Below are 21,307 nucleotides of genomic sequence, written 5' to 3' on the forward strand. Positions count from 1 at the left end.
TTATTCTTTTTGTATTTTTCACTTGTAGATGGACAAATACCTTTATTTTTAATTTATTTTTATGTGGTGCTGAAGATTGAAACCGCACCTCACACGTGCAAGGCAAGCACTCTACTACTGAGCTTACAACCCCAGCCCTGGCTGTTTGGTTCTTTATAATAGTTTTATTTATATGACAGAAGAATATATTACAATTCTTATTACACAAATAAAACACAATTTTCTTATCTCTTGTTGTATACAAAGTATATTTACACCAATTTGTGTCTTTGTACATCTACTTTGGATAATAATGTCCATCACATTCCCCCATCATCTTGAAACATTTCCTGTCTCTCTAAATAACTAGTGTAAACAAAAGGCAATTGTGTATTTCTTTACCATGTGGTGTAGTTCAGGTGTGAGGCCCCATCTAGGACAACCCAGGGTAGCTGTCCTCAGAACAGGTTTGCCAGCCTATGGCGGCTCAGAGGTGGCCACTATTGCCGGTTGTCTTTGGTCAGGTTGTGTGCCAGCCAGTTCACTTTGGTCTTCCAGCTCTCCCTCAGAGCTTCATTGAACTTCACCCAGAAGTGCTTCAGCCCCTCCTCCTCCGTCTTTCCCAGCACCTGAGTGTCCTGGGACAGAATCATCACAACTGCATCAACATTCAGGGGTCCTGACCCTGCTTCATCTGCAGTCCCTTCTGCTTCCCTGTACTCCTGCCCCCTCAGGTTGTTTAAATTCCTTCCTAAAAGAACTGCAAGCAGATGGTCAGGCGGCCTCACCTTAGCTGAGAGAAGGGCAGGAGGAGCTTTAGGGGATACACCCCTCCTACTCTGCCTCTCACCAACTGAAAAGATAGGAATGGAAAATGTCTTGCAAACCTACAAGAGACTTTATCTCATTCATGAAAGACACTGAGGACACATGGGATGACCAAACAAGATCACAGTTCACCTTCAATTGGGTGGGAGTAGGCCCAGGAAGTGCAACATTCTGGCCACTTCGAACCATACTGCAATGCTGGGCCTGGGACAGCATGAGGGCCCCTATCTGTGAGGTGAATCTCCTAGGTCCCGAAGCTGTTCAGGCAAGATGCACTCTGACCAGGATGAGCTCTGCCAAGCTCATTTTTTAAACTATACATATGGCAGGCAGGCTCCTCCGCAGCTGTAGAGGTTCAGGCAGCTTTGGGAAGTTTGTGGTGGACCCTGGCCTCTAGTCTGGTGTGGCCCTGTGCTGGCATACCTTCAAATACTGGATGTCTTTGGAGAAGCTGAGCTCAGGCAGGCCTGCTGCCTGCATCAGAGCAAAGAGTTGGAGGAAGAGGAGTCCATGGTGCCGCAGAATGCTGTAGGCCTGTTCACAGTAGCCTCGAAACCTGCAGAGGTGGAGGAAATACGTAAAGCCCTGGGTCCTCCCTGCCACCCCCAGCCCCAAACAAGCAGGGGTTCTGCATCCAGCCAGCACCTGCCCCTGAGTGTCTGCCGCTGGTCATATTATGGGTGTACCCAGATCCTCTATCCATATTATGGGTGTACCCAGGCCCCTGCCTGGGCCTGCCTCCTACAACTCCCATGGACCTCCTGTTTGCACTGCCCAACAGGGTACTCTGGGATTGGGGTACACCTGCAGAGAAGGCAGCACCCCCAGGATGGAGGCAGGAGTTAGCCTGAGAGCTATGTCCCCATCCCTGCCCCTGGCTGGACACTGTCCCCTCACGGGGGCCCTGGGCACCCTCACCTTTCAAACTTCTCATTATTACTAGTCTTTCCTTACTGAATTATGTGGACAAAGTCATGGGTGAGGATGAATGGGACTCGCTCACGGTTGATTCCAAACTTGGTCTTGAAATTCCCCAGAAAGTGGCCAAAGTCAATATGAAATAGCTGAATGGAATGAAAGGCAGCTACTGAACAGGCATCACAAAGAGAGGTTCTGTTTAGAGGAAGTCAGCAGGACTTGGGGCACTCTTCTGGGAGCTGTGGGCAGGGCAGAAAGGCCCCTGGGCCAGGCATGTAGGAAAAGCTCACTGGGCAGCTGAACACAGTGCCCCTTACCTGCCCATTCTCACGGATCATGATGTTGTCACTGTCCCGGTCACCGATGCCCAGCACATATGTGGCCACACAGTAGCCAGCACAAGAGAGGGTGAACTCCTCAATGGCTCGATCCAGGGCTTCTCTGGGTGGGGAAGATTGAAAACCAGGGCTCCTTATATTTTCCCTCCTCTTGAATCTGGCCTTGTGTTAATCAACAAGGAGGGCATTATTCTGAAGCATAGGTCACCATTCCCAGCTTGAAATTGCCCCCTTCTTCCACACAATACCATTCAGAGAAGACAAGGACTATGTGTTAGATGAAGAGAGGCTGCATAAAGAGGCACAACTGACAGCCAAGTGCCTAGGTGTGTGACTGGGTCCTTGGTAGATGCTCTGGGCTCAGGCAATATTACAGATGCTAGCCATAGCACCAGCTATTTCAAACCACAGCAAAACCCACTCAAGCTACATATTTGTGACTAAACACGGTGGTGGTTTTAATGCCCAAAGAGTTGAGTAGCATAACACAGCCATGAAAAATGTACACCTGGGAACAGTGACCTTCTCTGTCCTTCCCCAAATCAGATGTGGGCCAGTGCTCAGCTGAGCCAAGCAGCCATGGAAACTGTCACAGGCCTTTCCTCACCTTTCACTCTATCGAGCCTCTCCCAGGAATAAGAAAGCCTACCCAGGGTTCTTGGACTTGAGCCAGTTGAGCAGGGCATCCTTGTTGAAGGCAGCCATGGCAGCCAGGTTGCTCTGGTTCAGCTGGATGTTGGCAATGGTGTCCGAGTGCTTCACTGCCTCAATGAGGCCCATGCAGTCACCAGTGGGAAGGCAGCCATAGGAGGTCATCCTAGCACATGAGAAGAGGCACAGGCAGGCACTATGGTTAAGGACATTCTCTGGGGCTACTGGAACCCCCAGGAAATTGAGGCATCCAACAAGACCACAGGGAACACTGCTAAAATTCCTGAGGATGCCAGACGGGGTGTGGGGCTCTGAAGAAGGTGCCTCAGAGACAGAACTGGCACCAAAGTTGCAGAGCACACCTTGGCTGGGCTCATGCTTGTTCTGAAGAGAATAAGTAAGTGGGCTTGTAAGAAGGTGGTACTGCTCCCCAAGGGGTAGGAAGCCAGGAAATAGGAGCTGAGCACCAGGAATGGCCTTACCCAAACCCCTCCAGCTGCCCTACCTCTCTTGTAATAACAGCCGCTCTCACAGCCAACACGGAGGTGTCAGTTTAGACCAGGAACTCCTCCAGGAGCAGGCTCTGAGGCCTGTTACAGACCCAAACAAACAGGTGATGGATAGAGGCCCCACCTTAGGTCCAGGCCCTCCTGCTTCCACAGGGCATCCATGAGCTGGATCATCTGCAGGGTCAGCATGTCCTGGCGGAGGTCTGGAAGGGCAGGAGTTTCTAGTGGGTTATAAACCCATGCAAGGCTCAGAGTATCTGAGCTCTGACTTCTCAGGGAACCCCCTGGGGCCCTACCACAGAACAGTATGGGCCTAGGTGAGAAGGCCAAGGCCTCATCATGTCCCCTGCCCAGCCTGGCTCACCATCCCCATTCTTAAAGATGATGCTAACACTGTCACCACTGTCTGCCTCCTCACTGCTGTACATGATCCACAGGGGTTTCATCTTGGAGTCCATGAAGGTGCACCTTTCCACACTGCAGGCAGAGGGCAGTGTTGGCCTGGGCGGTTGTGGGCTTAGGGTGGGGGAGGGGGCTTAGGGCCTGTCTCTAGGTGGGGGTAGGCCTGGGGCTCACTAGACTTCTGCCAGCATCGTGCTGGGGTCCAATGGGGACTGCAAGTGTGAAAGGGCTTCTAGGTAAGTATCCTGGCGCATGTACAAGTGCATCAGCTCCTTAGTTTGGGGCTTGGTGGTCTTCTGGGAGCTCACCTTCACAAAGTTGCTCAGGGCCTTCAGCTTGCTCAGTGCTTCTGCCTGGTGGACAGAATGGAGTAGCAGCAGTGCACATGAGCCTGAGCCAGAACAAGTAGTATGACTGTGAAGCGGCCTGGAAGGGGAGCCCGCCTCAGGCACAGGCACTCTGAGCCTCACCTGCTTCATCAGCACCTTCATGTGGTGGGTGCTGCCCCTGAAGTAGGCCTCCATGATGAGGACAAAATGCAAGTCCACGGATGGCACATGCATCTCAGAGCTGGAGGGAGAAGATGGGGCTGAGAATGGCCAGGAGTGGCACATAGCCCCTCCCCAGCCCAGTAAACATGAGGTCAGCAGGCCAGGAGACCCTCATCCCCCATGGCTTTTCTAGGTTCCCAAGGCATCAGCAGGGGTGCATCCAGCTACCAAAGATGCCAGAACAGGAAGTGGCCAATCTTTCGGTTGGCCAGAGCCCGGTTCAACAAGAATTGGGTCAGTTCGTAGTCCAGGTAGGACTTGTACTTGAGGACCTGCACCAGCTGCAGCAAGCACTGGAAAAGCTAATCGTCCCTGTAGGGGAGGAAGTCTGGTTGAGTCTGGGGTTCTGAAACTCAGGAAAGAGGTCTCCAGCTGGCAGGTGACTGGAAAGAGGGTGAGGCCAGCCTAGGCTCATCTCCACACAGCACCCACTTCCAGGTTGCCAGGGCAAGCTGTCATAGTGAGGAGCTGGCAGCCTGTGGGCCTCAGTGCCCAGCTGGGACTCCCGTCAGTTTCCGCAGGGACCTGATGGCAAAGGAGCCCACGTGGCAGTCGGGGAAGCTGAAGTCCAGCAGCTCCAGGGCATTCAGGACCGGAAGCTCAGGCCAGGAGCACAGCAGGTAGAGCATCTGGAGGGTGCTTTGCAGTCAGGTGGTGGGGGGCCCACTGCTATCTCTCTACTCCAGCTGTGCCCCTGGTGGCCCTCTCCACCCACCAGGGCCACATCCTCGTGCTTGTTCCACTTGGTCACGAGCAGCAGGTGGGCCAGAGCCTCTGGGAAGTGCTCCTCCACTTCATGCCGCATCTTCCACACCTGGTCCTTCTCATGTTCATACAGCTCTCCCAACCCCCGCTGCTCCAGGATTCCCTGCAGCTGCAGCTTCTAAGGGGTGCAGGCAGAGTGAAGCCTTCAGCCCAGCACCTGGCTCCATGCCCCACCAGCACCCCAGCTCACCTCCTCCTTGGTGGTAGGCCCATGCTCCCCATGAAGTCCCAGCTCTAGAATCTGCAACAAGTGTACCTGCTGTGAGCTCCCCAGGCCTGGGCCAGCACTGGCAGGGCTCTAGGCAGGGCATCTGCACCTCAGCACTACTGCCAACCACTTTTGCTGGTGGGAGCCCTCCTGCACACTGCAGGGCATTCAGTAGCATCTCCAGGCTCAGCTTGCCACAGGCCAGTAGCACCTCTCCCATTGGCTTTGACAGCAAAATTTCATCAGACATCACCAACATCCCCTGGTGGGCCACATAGCTACTGGAAGGCCTCAAATCAGCATGATGACCCAGCCCCAATAATGGGCAAAGCCTGGGGTGGCAAGGGACCCCGTCTGAGGAGCTCCAGGAAAGCTCCTGGTTAGCGCTCACCTTCCAAGAAGGACCTCACTAATCTTCTCCAGGGCAGGGTAGTACACAGGGTGAGGGGCCACCTCGGGCAGGTAGATGACCAGGGTGACAGCACTCTCTGTATTGGGGTTGCTATGCACGGTACCCATGGGGTTCAGCAGGTCTCCTTTCTCATCTGAAGGCAGGGAGAGATGTAGTTGTAGGGGAACCAGTTCTGGATGCCTTACCCTCCAAGAGCCTCTCCCTGCTGGGCCTGGGTCCACGTGGGACAGAGGGCCACATGTAGAAGCAGAGCTCCCCAGTCTTGAGCTGGTCCTTGTAGTCAAACAGCATGAGGTTGGCCCAGGCGATTGGGCAGTCCTGGAGAAGGATACTACAGATCAGAGAGAGCCTTTTCTTGTTCATATGCAGAATGGTACCAGTCTCCAGGCCAACCAGGAGAGATGATCCAGACTGCATGGAAGGTCTCCAAGTTAGACCCAGGAGGAGGGGAAGGACCCGCTATCTCTTTCCTATTAGAGTTTCAGTAATTAAGCCAGCAAGATCCCTTCCTGGCTGCCTGCATCTTCACACCCAGCATCCAGAGACACTTGAGTAAGCTCACCAGTCCCATAGCTGGCCCAGGACAAGAGGCAAGTCACATCCTGGGTCTAGTGACTTGGGGCCCAGCCACACTCTCCCCAGGCAGCCACTAACTCATCATTTCTGTCCCCCTGAGAACACTGTTCTTCCACCAAGGGAGTTTCCTCCAGGACCTCTAAGGACCACAGGTCTGGGATAGATATTTCAAGTCAGGCAACTCATGAGCTGTTACTCAGGCAGCACCGGAAGCCAGACTAAGGAGCCAGACTAGGGCAGGCAGAGAGACTGGGGTCCCCAGGCTCTCCCAGGACCCTGTTATCAGGGTGCTTGCCTGTGGGAGCAGGATGGCAAGAGGCCCCAGCAAGGGGTTTCACCGGGTGTCTGAGGCCTGGGCCTCTCCCAGTCAGCACAACCCACCACCTTCTTGGACTTTTTCTTGCTAGAGTGCGCCTTCTTGGCCTTCTCCGTCACCGCATAGAGTGCAAAGCAGAGCCGGGCCATGAGCGGCAGGTCACAGATGTTGATGTCAAACTCCAGATGCTGCTTCCACATGGGCTCTGAGCACATGCTCACCTCCAAGCTGGACATTGTCTTGCACAGCATCTCATTGCCATGGAAGAGCCCAGCCTGCACCACCAGCTGGGGAAGGGGTACAAGGCATGGGTGAGGGAGCGAAGGCCCCACCCCATCTAAAGTTCTAATCCTCTCCTTAAAGGTCCCCATTTACACAGGGGTCCAAATCTACTTGCATTGAGAGTGGTCCAGCAGAGTGTAGGCTGGCAGCTCAGTGGTACAGGTGTCTTGGGGCATTGGTACCCCAGGCTGTGCTGGGGCAAGCCAGTCTCAGTACACTTGGTTCTGTGGGTCAACTCAGAACCTCAGTTTCCTCATCAGGGTTCAGAAGTTCCAGGGAAAAGCCGAACATCACATAGCCGCTGCTGCTTCTAACAACTCTGGCTACCTTCATGCCTAGCATCTTCTGAGCCCCATGTGGCTCCAGTCTCCAGTGTACCTCTTCCAGTTCCAATCTGCCAGCCCATTTCCAGAGCTGCTCCCACCCAATCCTCCGTGACTCCTGCAGATACACCCCCCTTCCCAGATTGTAAAGTAATGCAAAAAAAAGAGACCCAGACAAGACATGCTATGCTGTGTGGACCCAGACAGGCATCAACTCCCAGAAGTGGGACAATAAATCCACCTCTGCAGGTGGTTCTAAGTGCAGAGGAACCATGAAAGTGCTTTTTGAAGAGACAACAGGGCACTGTTCCCCAAGCCCATGGGGGCTCAGCTTCCAGGAGGAACCATGTGCAGTGTCCCCCAGACTCTGGGTACCCCTGGGTTAGTAACCCCTGTAAGCACCTCAGCCCAGCTGCAGCCAGCTTCTATGGTGCCTTATACATCTCTGACTGGGCCTCCTACTTCAATGGGCTGTGCCTGATTCCACAAGCTCCACCAAAGTCAAATACCCACAAGTTGCTTGGCCCAGGTTTCCATTAATTGGCCTCTCTGGCCTGCTGGCCTGCTCCCCTCCCCTCTTATTGTTTGGATGTGGTTCACAGCCAATCCAGGCAGAGATAACGAGTAATGTGTCCAGGTGACTTTTGTGTGACACCCTCCCACTCTTCTTTCTCTGCTGCCCCTCCAGGCTACAGCACACCCTGTTTGTGAAAAAAAAAAAAACACAAAAAAAACCACACCTGTCCACTCACCTGGTACCCGAGCCCCTACCTTCATCTGCTCATCAGTAATGATTTTGCTTCCCTGGATCAGCTCAATGCAGAAAGGCTGCCCCAGTGACCACAGGGGCATAGAGGAAGGCTAGAGAGGAGAGGAGAGGGGCTTAAATCCCAGCTCATTCCCCTGGCTGCTGAAATGCTGAGGAGCGGGGGAGAGGGTCCCAAATTTGTGGCAAGGTTCAGAAACCTGTCACCAACATCATCCTTTACCAATCTGCCACACAGGGGGCCAGGGGCCCCAGCCCCCCTGAGATCTGCAGAGAAGTAGGCAATCTGGGATCACAGTAGCTCAGACAGAACCCTACCCTGGGTGTCAGCTCAAGGCCCTGACACTCCAAAAAGACTGCACCATCCAAAGTCCCCTGGATCAACGCCTAGCCCTGGTGCTGCCCAAGAGGCTCTAGGATTGGCCAAATGGAGATAGGAAGATAAAGAGGGTAAGAAAGGGGAGGACATCATCTCACCTTCTTCATGGGAATGGGAGGCGGTTTGGTGTGTGGTTTCTGGACCTGAGGGGCCGGTTTGCTCTGCTCATTCCGCATGGCAAGGATGGAAGAGGAGTGCACCATGGTCAGGTGGGGGGTCTGTCCACTGTGCAGGCAGCTGCATATGTACTGAGATGAGAGTATAAGATTGAACTGTCAATGGGTGATATATCCATTCCCTGGAACCAAGAAAGACTCACAGTCTGGCTCTCTCACTCCTATGATGGCCCCTTCTAGAGTGGTAGGGATCCCAGAGTGCAGAGGGCTCCTTGCAGGCCTCACCTTGAACTGACAGAGCAGGTAGCTGCCATAGAGGTACTCATGCCGCCCATTCACCTGCAGCACATAGTCCTCAGGCTGCTCCATTGTGAGGTTCTGGTACACCTTGGCCTTCTTCTGGAGGGCGCAGGCCATCATCGCTAGAGGCATATCCTTGGTGGACACCTGGATGGTGAAACTCTCCTGTGGGGAGGAGGGAGTGTTGGCATGCTGCTCTCAGGCCCATGGGCTTCTGGGGAAAAGGGGCAAGGCCACGTGCCTGCCTTTATTGGGCATCCCCAAGTGTGAGCCCCACAAGGGCAGGGCCTGGGACATTCACTGGTGAAAGTAACAGCAGACACCCAGGAAATACTTGTCCAGTGAATTAAGGGACCATTTCAGCCTTGGTGAGCTTACCTGGTGGGATGCTTGACTACACCCCTTGCATGCCTGCATACCTGGAAAATGCCGTGTGATGCCAGTGAGTGAAGGGAAATTTGGGGGCCTGGGACACTGGAGTGTCTTATCAGTGGCACAGCAGCCCATGTGCCACAGCTGGGGCAGCCTCCCTAGGACATGGGCTATGGGCTCACCCTGCTGCCCTCAAATTTGACATTGACCAGCAGGTCTGGGTTGGAGATTTGAGAGGTATTGCTGTTCACACAGCACCTGGTGGAGGGCTCCAGCTGAAGGGGAAAACTGTATTGCAGCCAGGCCTCCCAGCCCAGCTGCTGCCAGCAGGCAGCCGCCTCCTCGCTGAACTGGTGAATCTTAGTGCGGAAGTCATTCACTTCTGGGTCTTGGAGGCAGTTGAACTCATGGAGGCCTGTAGGGCAGGAGCAGGCTCAGTGCAGGTGCATGTGGTACCAGCCACCCAGGTGTGCCCTACCTTGCCAAGGTGGGGGCTGATCTGTGAGCCCTACCTTTGCCGATGAGGAGGCTGATCTGTGAGTTGATGAGCTTCTCCATGCGGTCACCCTCGCGTGTCACCAGGTGCAGCATGGGCAAGAAGGGCCGAACATCACATAGCCGCTGCTGCTCATCCTCTAGCTCCTGTTGCTCTGCGGTCTGGTTGACACAGGTGAACACGTAGGCCTTGGGGTCACTGAGCACGTGGAAGAGGGGCTCATTCTGGGCTTCGTGCCACAGCATGTGGGAGGAATGGTTATGGTCAGCCTTGCTGGCCATGACAGCTGCTGGAAGGCAGGCAGAGGCCTCTAGTCTGGGCATCCCACTCTGCATGAGCCACATAGAGGACAAAGGGAGACCCCAAGCATCACTTCCTAGGAACCCTTTGGCCCTTGGGACCAACCAGCTAGTCAGTAAGCTTCCTGTCACAGTGCTCTGTGAAGGACTTGATGTGTGGAGATTGGGGACTGAGCACCCACGCCTGCCTTAGACACATTATCTAGGGCTGCTTTCACCCCACCAAGGCAATGGTGGCCTTGAGCCATGGCAGAGCTGATCCACTGGGACACATAACACATAGCCCACAAAGCTTCATATCAATAAAAATATGAAGAAACCAAAACTACAATGAAGTGAGAGATGGGACCCCAGGGACAAGTCCGCTACTATAGTGTTTCAACTTTAGGCACACTGTTTGAAGTTCTGTAAACACATCAAGTGAACCATATGATGATGTTTACAGGAACTAGAATATGAACAAGATGTTACTGTGGTCACTCAGAAAAACAAATCATGAAAGTTCATAATCAGAATTTAGTTATAATGTGGTTAGAAAACAGGAAATGGCTGTCTTCTATGGCAGGATCACAGGCAGGTCTCTTCCTTCTCATTCTTATTTTCCAAAATTTTATGGGCCAATATTATTACTGAACTCAAGGACACTGAACTACAGAGCCATACCCTCATCCCTTTTTCATATTTTCTTTAGTGGCAGGTTCTCACTTAATTGCTTCGAATCTTACTACGTTGTTGAGGCTGGCTTTGAACTTACAATCCTCCTGACTCAGCCACTGGAACATTTGGGGACACACCCAGCTACATTTGAAGTAGAAAAATTTAAGGAAGGATGGAAAGAAGGCAGAGAGAAAATTTCCAGGACATTAAAAAAAATCCTTCAAGTGTGGTCCATTGCTTCTATCATTTTTTTCTTGTTCTTAATAATAGCTTTTAAAATTGTGAAATAAATTCTTGCCCTCGGGCAGTCCAAGGCATGACCCATTAAACCCGAGTTTGTAAGTGGCAAAACCCCATTGAAAGTCACAGGACAGCTTCTACCAAAGCAGAGGTTCATTGCTTTGACTCAGTAATTCATCCTGAAATTTATTCAATGAACCTGAGGACCCTTTCCAAGGATGATGGGCACTATGTTGGCAACAGTTTTAAAGACAAATTCCTGCAAGGCCCTTATGTGTCTGGGAGCAGACTGTGGTCACTAAAGTGACAGACAGCATAATGTGAGTCAAACTTTCAAAGTTCCATTCCAGCACTGGAGGCTTAAGGGCAACTGAGGCTAGTAGCTGGCCCTCTGGTAACTAGGGAAGAGAACACATTGCCATGGGGTAAGCTGAAACTAGGGAGGGGAACACATTGCCATGGGGTAAGCTGAATTTGAATAGTAAGTGGAGCTTAACCACCCATTTTATACAAGTTCTTGATATTGTATATTTTTCAAAATTTATATCTGAGGTTCTCAAGTGTGAGGAACAATGTCTCTGTCTTTCTGAGCTCCCAGGGCTGACAGGAGACCAGGCAGTACCTGCTTGATGGTGCTGAGGTTGGCATTGTGGGACACAGGGAAGCTCAGGTAGATCCCTGCGGGCAGAAGGAAGTCAATCACCACACTCTGATTCTTCTCCTCCTCGGTCCAGAATTCCATGAGACAGTCAATCCCCAGGGGCATTCTGCTTTGTTATTTCTCTGTGGCCATGTGACATGTAAAGGAAGCAAAGGCAGAGAGTCCTTGGGAGTAGTGTATGGGGACCTCGGGCAATGTGAGGCTCAGGGCTGAGGGCTCACAGGTGGGCACATGGTGTTCTCCTCCCACAGGGCCCCCACTGCCCAGGTAGCTGCTGCTCCTACTGCCCCAGATAACTGTCTGCACTCAGCTGCCTCTCACTCTGGTGGACACATCTGCCTCCCTCACAGCGGGCCCAGAGCCATAGACCAAATAATTTTCCTCTGGAAATTATGCATCAGGGAGATGCTGTCATGGCCACCACCCGGCAAGGACAAATGGCAGTATGGCTGGGTGTACAACTCAGGATTCGAGAAAGGCCAAAGGCTATGACTGGACAAAATATGTATTTTTTTATTTTTTACACTGGGAATTTAAGCCAGGGACACTCTAACACTGAACTACATCCCCCATCCTTTTTATTGACTTTTTTCTCCACAGGGATATAACCCAAGGGAATGTAACTACTGAGCCCCATCCCCAGCCTATATTTGTATTTTATTTAGACACAAGTTATCCATGAGGTATTTACGGCCTTGATAAGTTTCTGAAGCTCTCTTTGAACTTGAAATCCTCCTGTCTCAGCTTCCCAAGCAATTGGAGTAACAGGTGTGCACCCCAGAGTGTGTGCTTGTGTGTGTGTGTGTGTGTGTGTGTGTGTGTGTGTGTGTGTAAGATTTGGTGAGATATATTGATTGAAATGAGCCCCAAACCTGCCCCCACCACATACATAACAAAACATTACAGAGAATTTTTGTCTTCCATACACTCCAGAACCAGATCAGCCCCTTACTTCCCTCACTCCCACCTTCTCCCTCCAGGTCACCATCATCTGGAATCTGTTTATCTATAGCCTCCATCAGTGTTTTTACTACTAATTTGTATCCACAAAGAAGTCCTAATATTTTTGAATGCTTTAAACCTTCCTAAACTAGTGAATCTTCTGCAACCTGCTTTGGCTACTCAATTTATGTTCCTTAGATCCATCCACATGGATGAATACATGTAGCAATAGTACATTCATTTTAACTCCTGCAAGGTGTTTCACTGTATAAAGAAAGCACCTTGTATTTGCCCTGATCATGGTGATAAACTGGGAAGGTTTATTTCTATTTTCCTTAGTTATTACAAAAGATGCTACAATGTATATTCCTATACTGGGTTCATAGCCTGCACCTGGGAGCAGAGAGGAGGCTGGTCCAAGAGCAGTATGTAAACTTCATGTTTAGTGTCAAGGAAAAATATACACATTAAAAGGGAAAAGACAGGTAAAATTAAGGTTCGGAATGCATTTTATTTAATCCAATGTATCCAAATTATCATCATGTTGACATGAAATCAACATAGGGAAAAATACTAGAGATATTCCAACTATTTTTAGTATTGATCCTTTGAAATCTTTTGTGGTTTATGCTTATTTCATTGCCAGATTTTCTTTTTCTTTTTGTTTTCTGCCATTTCACTTTCAGATTTTAATCAGAAATAACTGGCCATGGATGGTGGTTTAGCTCAGTGTCAGAGCACTTACCTAACATATTCAAGGCCCTGGGTTCTATCCCCAGCCCAACCCAAACAAATACCACAAGAATTATTTTGTCTACTCAATTTTCACACTATTTATAGGCTAAAAATATTCACCAACCCAAGTTGTCCCAAACAAATAAAGCTTTTCTGATAAAGACCAGGTATCAATTTCTAAATTTCAATTAATGTAAATTAAATAAACTGTGGGTTATTTTGGGTGTGGGATGAGGTGCAATTCTGAGGATGGCACCCAGGGCCTTGTGCATGTTAAACAATTGCTCTACTACTGAGCTGCCTCCCAAACAAAAAGAAAGTTTTCAAGTTCATTCCTAAATTGTGCACTACCTACATCTCAAGTGACGAAGAGTTCCATGTAGTGAAACCTATGATAGGTATAAATCCATCATTCACTTGCTCAAGTACCCCCATGTTTTCCCCAATGTAGTGCTGCCTATCGTGAGCTCATGCTTGATCTCCAAATTACGCTCAGCATTTGCTATTGTCAAACTTACTCATTTTTGCCAATCTAATGGGTATGAAATTGGCTTACTTTGCTTAAATTGCTTTTCGCTGATAATTCACAAAATGTTTAGCTTTTGCTAAATACAACTTATAACCTTGGCATGTGTCCTGTGAGGTTATTTATCTTATTCTTGTTACTTTATAGAATCTATATATTCTACATTCTATTCCTTGTGGATTAAATGAAGTGGAAATGTTTTCTTCCTACTCTGAGTCATCTTTTCTCTTGGTATATGATCTCTTTTTGGTGAATATAAGTTTTTATTATTAATGCAATAAAATACATCAATGTTTTTGGAGGAGGTTACTCAGTATTAGAGATAATTAGCATGCACAAGACCCTGTGTTCCATCCCGAGCACTAAAAAAAAAAAAGAAAGCAATCCCATGCAACTTCTCTACCTACTGTAACATCACAGCTCCTGTATTTAAATGACTTTTGAAAGTAGTTGAAAGGACATTTAGTTTTAATTTGTTTTAAGAGGGTGCTTCACTATGTAGCCCATGTTGAATGCAATCTTGCAATCCTCCTGCCTCAGCCTCCTGTGTAGTGGGGATAACAAGCATGTGTAGTGGTACCCAGCTACAGACATGTTTAAGAGTGATATTCTCTGGTGGCAGTGCCAGCTGGGGCCAGGCATCCCTGGTGGGATGCGGAAGTGGCTTGGAGCAGTGCGATTCACACATTACCTTGTCATCCCAGGGCACTGCTGCTGGCAGACGTTCCTTGGATTGTGAAACCACATCCTATTTTAGGTTCCTCTTTCTTAGAATGGCCAAGCCAAAGATTCCTTCATTATTCAAAACCTGGGGTACTATCAGGAATCCTGGAGAATCTGTCTATGATGCCATATGTTCTTTGGCCAAGTGGGGAAGTCAGTGGGACACACTGGGTCACTTAATCTGGTGAGGCCAAAATGAGCACACAAGGGAAGCCCTACCAGGAGCTCTGAACAAAAGGCCTGGGTTCTGAGAAAATGTACTCCTGCTCCCCTGCCCTCAGCACACTGGAAGTGAAGTCTTCAACCATACTTCCCCAGCTAGGTGGCAGGGAAATAATTCCACAGAAAGTGAAAAAGTGGAAGACCCATGAAGGCTTGTGCAGGATAGAGAGTGAACAGTAGACAGGACAGGAGAAAGCCAGATCTCCTTCCCTCTCTCTGTTCCCAGGACTCAGAGTTCATCAGTCAAAAAGCCTCAACCCTCTGCTCTGGTCAAAGCCCAAACACATCACTCTCTGTCTCACAGATGTCAGCAAATTCAGGGACTTCAGAACTGTCCAAGAATGAAAACTGATATAATCACCTTGGAAAACTCTCTGGCAGAATCTATGAAAGGTGAACATACCTGTGCCCTGCACCAACACATCCACTCCTCAACAGATGGGCCCAGAGACATGTGAGAGTGACTGTGACATCACTGCTTGGGACAGCCCTGAAGAACTCACATCAGCAGAAGGGTAGGGAAATAAACTGTGGTTATTCTTTCCAAGTATAATGTTATATCACAGGCAGGATGAATATTCTGCAAAGGCACACACAATGCCACAATGTAAATGAATCTCATAGACAGAAGGGTGAACAAAAGGATCCTGGAATCAAAACCAGGTGCTCATCATTTCAACCACATGGAGAATGACAAGGGAGAACCACTCATCTATCTTGGCAGCAGAGTTACCCCAGCCTGAGGGCCTGAGGGGCTTCTGGGTGTTGAAAGCATTTTGGTTTTCTATCTGGAGACTTTTCACAAGTGCCTCACACCCTTGGTCCACATGGTTCAGATGGGCTTACTTCACTCCTAGCCACTAAGACGGCATGAGACACAGGCCCAGCCAAACAGAAGTAAGAGTTTCCCCTCAACTGTGGGTCAGATGGGACACAGAAATGGAACTCAGGCCCAACCCATCCCTGGATGTCGCCTCTCTAGCTCCAATAATACCAGGAAGGGCATGTGAATATCAAGTCCATTGACTAGTTTTTGATGTCCAGACTTCCTTCTGGAGTAGCAGAAAAGATATACTATTGTCATGCAGCTTCTAGGAACTGTCCACTGCCCTTAGGGGCAGAAACTGAGAAGAGACCAACATAGGAAAGCAGAACTCCAAATGGAAATGGAGAACACAAGCATGGGCATGAGGATGTCACTGAGTCCCTGGTCCTGGCCATGTCTGCAGCTTGTCCCTTCTTCCTTTCCCGTCTCACTCTCTCTTCTCTCCAGAGAAGTTTCAGTTGGGTTTTCTGCCACTTGCTGTATCTTTCCATGAGTGCAGCCACATTTCCTTTTTGGAAGTTTCTAGTGTCTAGAAAGTCCTTTGCTTGGAAGGTGCCCTGTCTCTGTGAGCCAAGCTGTGTCCTCTGTACTGTCATCTAGAGGCAAACAGGCAGTCCGCCTGACCACTGTCATTGATGGAAGACCTCATCTAGAGCATCTGGTTAACTCAGAATTCCAAACTTTGCTCACAGTGTCTGGAAACAGTTTCAAAATGAGAACAGGGAAAGGTAGTGGTCATGTGTGGCTGGAGAGAGGCCTGTAGGGACAAATCATAGAAGAATGTTTCAGGTACCAAGCTCCTGCAGAATATAAAAGTGTGCCACAACCCCTCCCTAGTCTCCAGAAAACTTTCTTGCTGGCCACATTGCTGAGCTTGCTGCAAGCCCTCCTGGCATTTTTCAAAGTAAGCCACATTCTGTATGCCTGTCCAGGAACAATTGCCTGATTTATGAATTCAAGAACTCATGGCTATCTTTAATAGTTTCATCTCATAACTTGCATTCATGCATTACTGGATTTTTTATTTTATATGTATCACTCAGTCTTGGATACATTCCTTAATTCTACTAGTAAGTATGAAACTTGATTAAGTACTAGGCCTTGCAGGAGAAGCTGGGAATACGGTGGTGATGGCCCTGACAGAGCTCACACTCCACAGGGAGACACTGGTCCACAAGTAAATAGGCAGGAAAGCAGAGTGCCCACACATGGCCCAAATGTAGTGGAGGACAGTGCCACATGGTGATGTCATGAAGAGTAGCTGGGGGGCAGAGATACCGCATGTAGTAGGCTAGGAAAGACACCCATGGAGAGGACCTGGAGTGAGGGCCAGAGAGTAGAGGGAAGACGTGGTGGAGATGGGGGTCAAGGTCATGAGGGTCTGAATCCTGCATATCCTGGAGAACAGGGCAGCACCTGGGTTTCTGCTCTTAGTGAGATGGGTGGCCTAGGAGGGTTTTTTTGAAAATCAATGATGGGATGTGACTTTCACCAAGACAAAGCCACTGGCAGTGCTATGGAGGGACTGATGAGAATCAAGTCGAGGAGGCAGTGGCTGAGCATCAGTGAGTTTTCTTGACCCAGCACTGAACATCAAGCAGAATCCAACATGCTCCCAAGAGGAAAGGGTTGAGGTGGAGAGGAGCCATGGATAGCCGAGGGTTTGGGCCTGGGAGTCTGCAGGGCTGGTAGTCATTGGATGCCCAGGAAAGCAGAGGGTGATACAGAGCCCTGGTGATGAGGCAACAGATGGTCCATCTCAGACAGATGAAATCTGAACTGCTGATTGACACCAGTAAAGAAAGGTGTGCCCCTGTCAGAGGCCCAGTGACCCGGTCCAGAACCCATGGGAGCCATCTGTGGGGTTGCAGAGATTTAATCTGGGGCCAGCATGTGACAAATGGAGCCTCATGGGAGCAGGTGATATGGCCTAGACAGAGGGTCAAAGAAGGCCAGGGGCACCCCAGGAGCAAGGGTGGCATCATTCCAGGATGAAACTTTAGCAATCCCTCCCTCCCAGGCCTCTGCCTTCCCAAGCTGACTGTTCTGTCCAAGCCTGACATTCAGAGAGCATCAGGGAAGTAGCACAGCACAGACTCAGTTCCTCTCACCTCTTGGCCACTAGGTCCAAAAAGGCAGCTGAAGGACAGCAGAGATTCTTGTGGGTCTCCATCTCAGGAAACCCTGTCATCCCTTTCAGTGTCATGGAGTATCCCTATTGGCTGTTCTTTCCTAGCCCAAGGCTAAGGAACATGTGGGGGTCTGATCTGGGACCTGCAGAGGCAGCAAAGTAATTTCCACAAACATCTTAAGGAACACACTGTGGCCCACGGGCCTCATGCCAGGAGCAGGAATGCTTCTGTGCCTTCTGAGGGAGGGCAAGTAGGGACATAACCCACAACTGAAGATCCTTCCTCCAGCTAAATCTGCAACCATTGACTGCCCCTCTAGGCTGACAGTCCCACTGGCTGGTGGCCTGGCTGAGCCCAGGATACCTGAAGGATTCCCTTTCTTTATCCTACATCTCTGCCAGGGCTCTGGGCCAGAATCTTCCCAGTCTGGTAGACTCTACTGCTTTTCCCTGGCCATTTCAAACGTGACTAACTGACCAGGGAGCGCTGCCCAGCTTCTGCTGATGTAAAGACAGGTTTTGGGAACTTCTGTTACACGTCCTGGGCAATGGATTTCCAGGGGAAACATGAGTCACTCCAGGCATAGTGGACAGGCACTCAGAGAAAGAAATGAAGATGTGTCCTGCCCATTTGTGTGACAAACATCTCCCTGAGGGAACCCCAGGCGATGTGTGCCATGTTCCCTACAGGTCGCCTATGGAGTATCCATGAACTGCACAAGCACAGGAACCATGCCTATGAGTCTGAACCCAATGACAAGATATCATCTCCCTTCTGGATTCCAGAACCAGAATTCACAACCCAACTAACCTGAGAAAAGGGTCCTCAGTCACAGAAACCTCAAGAAGGCCGAAATTCACACAGTCCAAGTGTCTACCCCAAACCCAAGCTGGGCAGATACAAGACCAACAGCCTCCTCAACCAAAGAGAAAGAGAAAACCCTGCAGAGGTACTTGTGAGGTACGTGACCCATGATCACAGAAGCCAGCCTGTTACACCATGCTGAGCCAGCAGTGTCTGGGCTCGGCTCCTTGACCTGGGTTCAATATATGAATGCCCTTCCTAACTGAAATTGACACTTTTCCCATGGTCCAACCTCTGTGGACAAGTGAATGGGCACTTCAGGGTCAGAAGGTGCTGTGCCCCGGGGGCCCAGTTCCCAGCAGAACTCCTAGACACTCGCCAGGAAGGTCCCAGAAACTGCCATCTGGCTCTGTCTACCAGAAAAAGCACAAAGACCCTTCAACCACACAGACTCCTGGAGACCCTAGGAGTAGCGGGATGGAGGAGGCCCCCTCCTTGGCCCAGTCCTTCAGCAGGCATTTCTGTGTGCACCTTCTAGTTTCCCACTAGGCGCTGCACAGGCACCACCCCTCCTCCTAGAGAAGTTGTAGTCTAATAGAAACAGACAAATTTTAAAAGGAAGGAAATGAATAAACAAGATGATTTCAAAGAAGAAAATGCCTAGAATGTGGAAAAGAGAGAGGGTGGGCAGGAGACGGTCATCAGGGGAGGTTACACTGAATAGGTGAGGCCCTGATGAGAGACAAGCTAACAAAGACCCAAGACATGGGAGTAACCATAGGGTTCCAGGCAGCAGGATGGGAGTGCAAAGGCCCCAAGACAGGTGACTGGGAATGGGGAGATGAAGCAAGCGTGTGATCCTGCAGGGCCCTGGTGCCACAGCCAGGATTCTAGGCTTTGCTATAACTGCAACAGGAGCCCATGGGAGGATTTTAGGCAGGGTCAGACTTGGCCTGTTTGTTCCTCTACAAGGAAGATGGCTTTGGCTGCAGTGAGAGAAATGGAAGAAAGGGGGTTCAGGATGGAAGAAGGAGAAGACAGAAAAACCCCAGGCAAAAGCAGACAGGGGAGAGATTAACCAGCGGAAGAAAGAACTCTGCCCCACAAGCCCAATACACCTGAATCCTCTACTTCAACAAGCAGAGGAACAGATGTCCCAGCAGGCTATACTTCTGCTGTCCTTACCAACTTCTTGACCTGAAGTACAAGTCAGGATAAATAAATAGTGCAGGGACCCCCTAAAGGATATGTCTAGGCTATATGTACTATTATTCTTAAACACAAGGCCTTTTGTTTTGTGGTCTCATGCATGTGAGGCTGAGCTACTTCCCAGCCCCGAGTCAGCAGCTTTATTTGCAACCAAGAATCAAGTGGTAACAGTTGGGAACATCGGTAGACACCTTAAATCTCAGCTACTGGGGAAGCTAAGGAAGGAGGATCCCAAGTTTGAAGATAGTCTTAGCAATACAGGGGGATCCTGTCTCAAAATTATAGAAGTAATAAGTGCTAAGATGGAGCTCAGTGGTACAGTGTCCCTGAGTTCAATCCCCAACACTGGAAGAATAAAAACAAAAGTGGACTCTCACTCATTAAGCAGGGAGGGAGTTCAAAAATGATGAAATATCTGCTGCATTTAAAAAAAAATCATGATCCTGTTGAAGAGTATGTGGAAGACCTGGGCAAAGTGGTGCCAGCCTGTAATCCTAGGGGCTCAGGAGGCTTTGGCAGGAAGATGGTGAGTTCAAAGCCAGCCTCAGCTTTGGTGAGATTCCAAGTAACTCAGAGAGTCCAGTCTCTAAATAAAATACGAAAAGTGGTAGGTATGTGGTTGAGCGACCCCCTCCCCCCCACAAAATAAAAAAGTATGAAGAAAAATTCATAATTAGTAAAATGAAGACAAAGTAAATAAAAAGCTTGGAGAATTGCCAAGTCCAGGAAAAACACAAAGTGCAACAAGAAAAGACATACAACTGAGGTGCACTGAATGGATATCACTGTGCAAGGCAAAACTGCTGCTATTTCATACAGACTCTGGATTCCAGATTGTACCCCTGGCACTTCTGTGCCAGGATCTCAGCCTTGCAGTGTGTTAATGCTGCCACTCCAGAGCCAAGGATAGATTACCCTCCTCAGCCCTGTTCACTGTCTTAATGTTACACAGACACATCTCATCAATTGGGTCAGGCTACAAGTCCTGGCTATAAGAGAGGCCAAAATTTTTGCAGTTCCCATGGTGGGGAGGTATTTGCTATGGATACAGTCTATCCCAAACTTATGTGCTGAAATCCTGGTACTCTGTGGTGATATTAAGTGGTGTGGCCTAAACTGGGAGCAATGGCACATGCCTCTAATCCCAGCTACTCTGGAAGCAGAGGCAGGAGGGTCACATTTTGAGGCCAGCCTCGGCAACTTAGTGAGACCCTCTCTCAAAATATAAAGGGCTGGAGATTTGGCTCAGTGCTAGAGTGCTCCTGAGTTCGATCTCCAATACCCCCAACAAAAAGGAGGTGAGTCCTGGTGTGAGGCTCTTAAGTCATGGTGGGGCTGCCTTGAAGGGAATGCTGTTCTCCTGGAGTGAGTTCTCAGGAAAGCGTTGTTACAAAATACGAGCACAGCGCCTCCCCCTCATGGTGGCTTGAAGCTTTCTGATGTGCCCTCTCCCTCTTACATGCACTTCTTCCATGATACCATCTGCCATTAGTCCCTCACCAGAGGTTAATCTGATGGGGCTGTCCCATCTTGAATTTTCAAGTTCTAAAACTGTGAACTCAATAAACCTCTTTGCTTCATAAGTATCCGGGTCCATGTATCTAGTTATAAATACAGCCTACTATAGTGTTATTGTTTCTGCCTTCTCCCAACACTATTCAACATACTAATAGCTGAACTATGCATAGAAAGCCATTTAACATCTGGGTCTAATGAGAATTAGAGAAACTGCATCCACTTTTTTTCTCATTTACTCTCTGATGTTAGTAGAGAACATCCCCCTGAGGCTTCCTTGCAAAGAGATGCAAAAAGCATTGGAATTTTTGAAAATGCACATCTAACTG

General features: G+C 49.6%; 1 protein-coding gene across 1 annotated transcript; it reads right to left on the reverse strand.

Moving 5' to 3' along the window:
• Positions 1–273: 273 nt before the first annotated feature.
• LOC144375821 (phosphatidylinositol 4,5-bisphosphate 3-kinase catalytic subunit delta isoform-like) lies at positions 274–11,459 on the reverse strand. Its single transcript, XM_078041282.1, is given in 22 exon segments — positions 274–617; positions 1,231–1,363; positions 1,726–1,871; positions 2,043–2,166; positions 2,713–2,880; positions 3,348–3,426; positions 3,588–3,700; positions 3,800–3,978; positions 4,096–4,195; positions 4,345–4,478; positions 4,674–4,805; positions 4,892–5,059; positions 5,132–5,173; positions 5,555–5,694; positions 5,783–5,879; positions 6,519–6,740; positions 7,830–7,919; positions 8,302–8,451; positions 8,605–8,784; positions 9,174–9,406; positions 9,504–9,756; positions 11,306–11,459. Coding segments are annotated over 22 exon segments (3,165 nt in total). The 5' UTR covers positions 11,450–11,459; the 3' UTR covers positions 274–479.
• Between the last annotated feature and the right edge of the window lie 9,848 nt (positions 11,460–21,307).

Source organism: Ictidomys tridecemlineatus, chromosome 3, assembly GCF_052094955.1.
Source record: "Ictidomys tridecemlineatus isolate mIctTri1 chromosome 3, mIctTri1.hap1, whole genome shotgun sequence".
NCBI lineage: Eukaryota > Metazoa > Chordata > Mammalia > Rodentia > Sciuridae > Ictidomys > Ictidomys tridecemlineatus.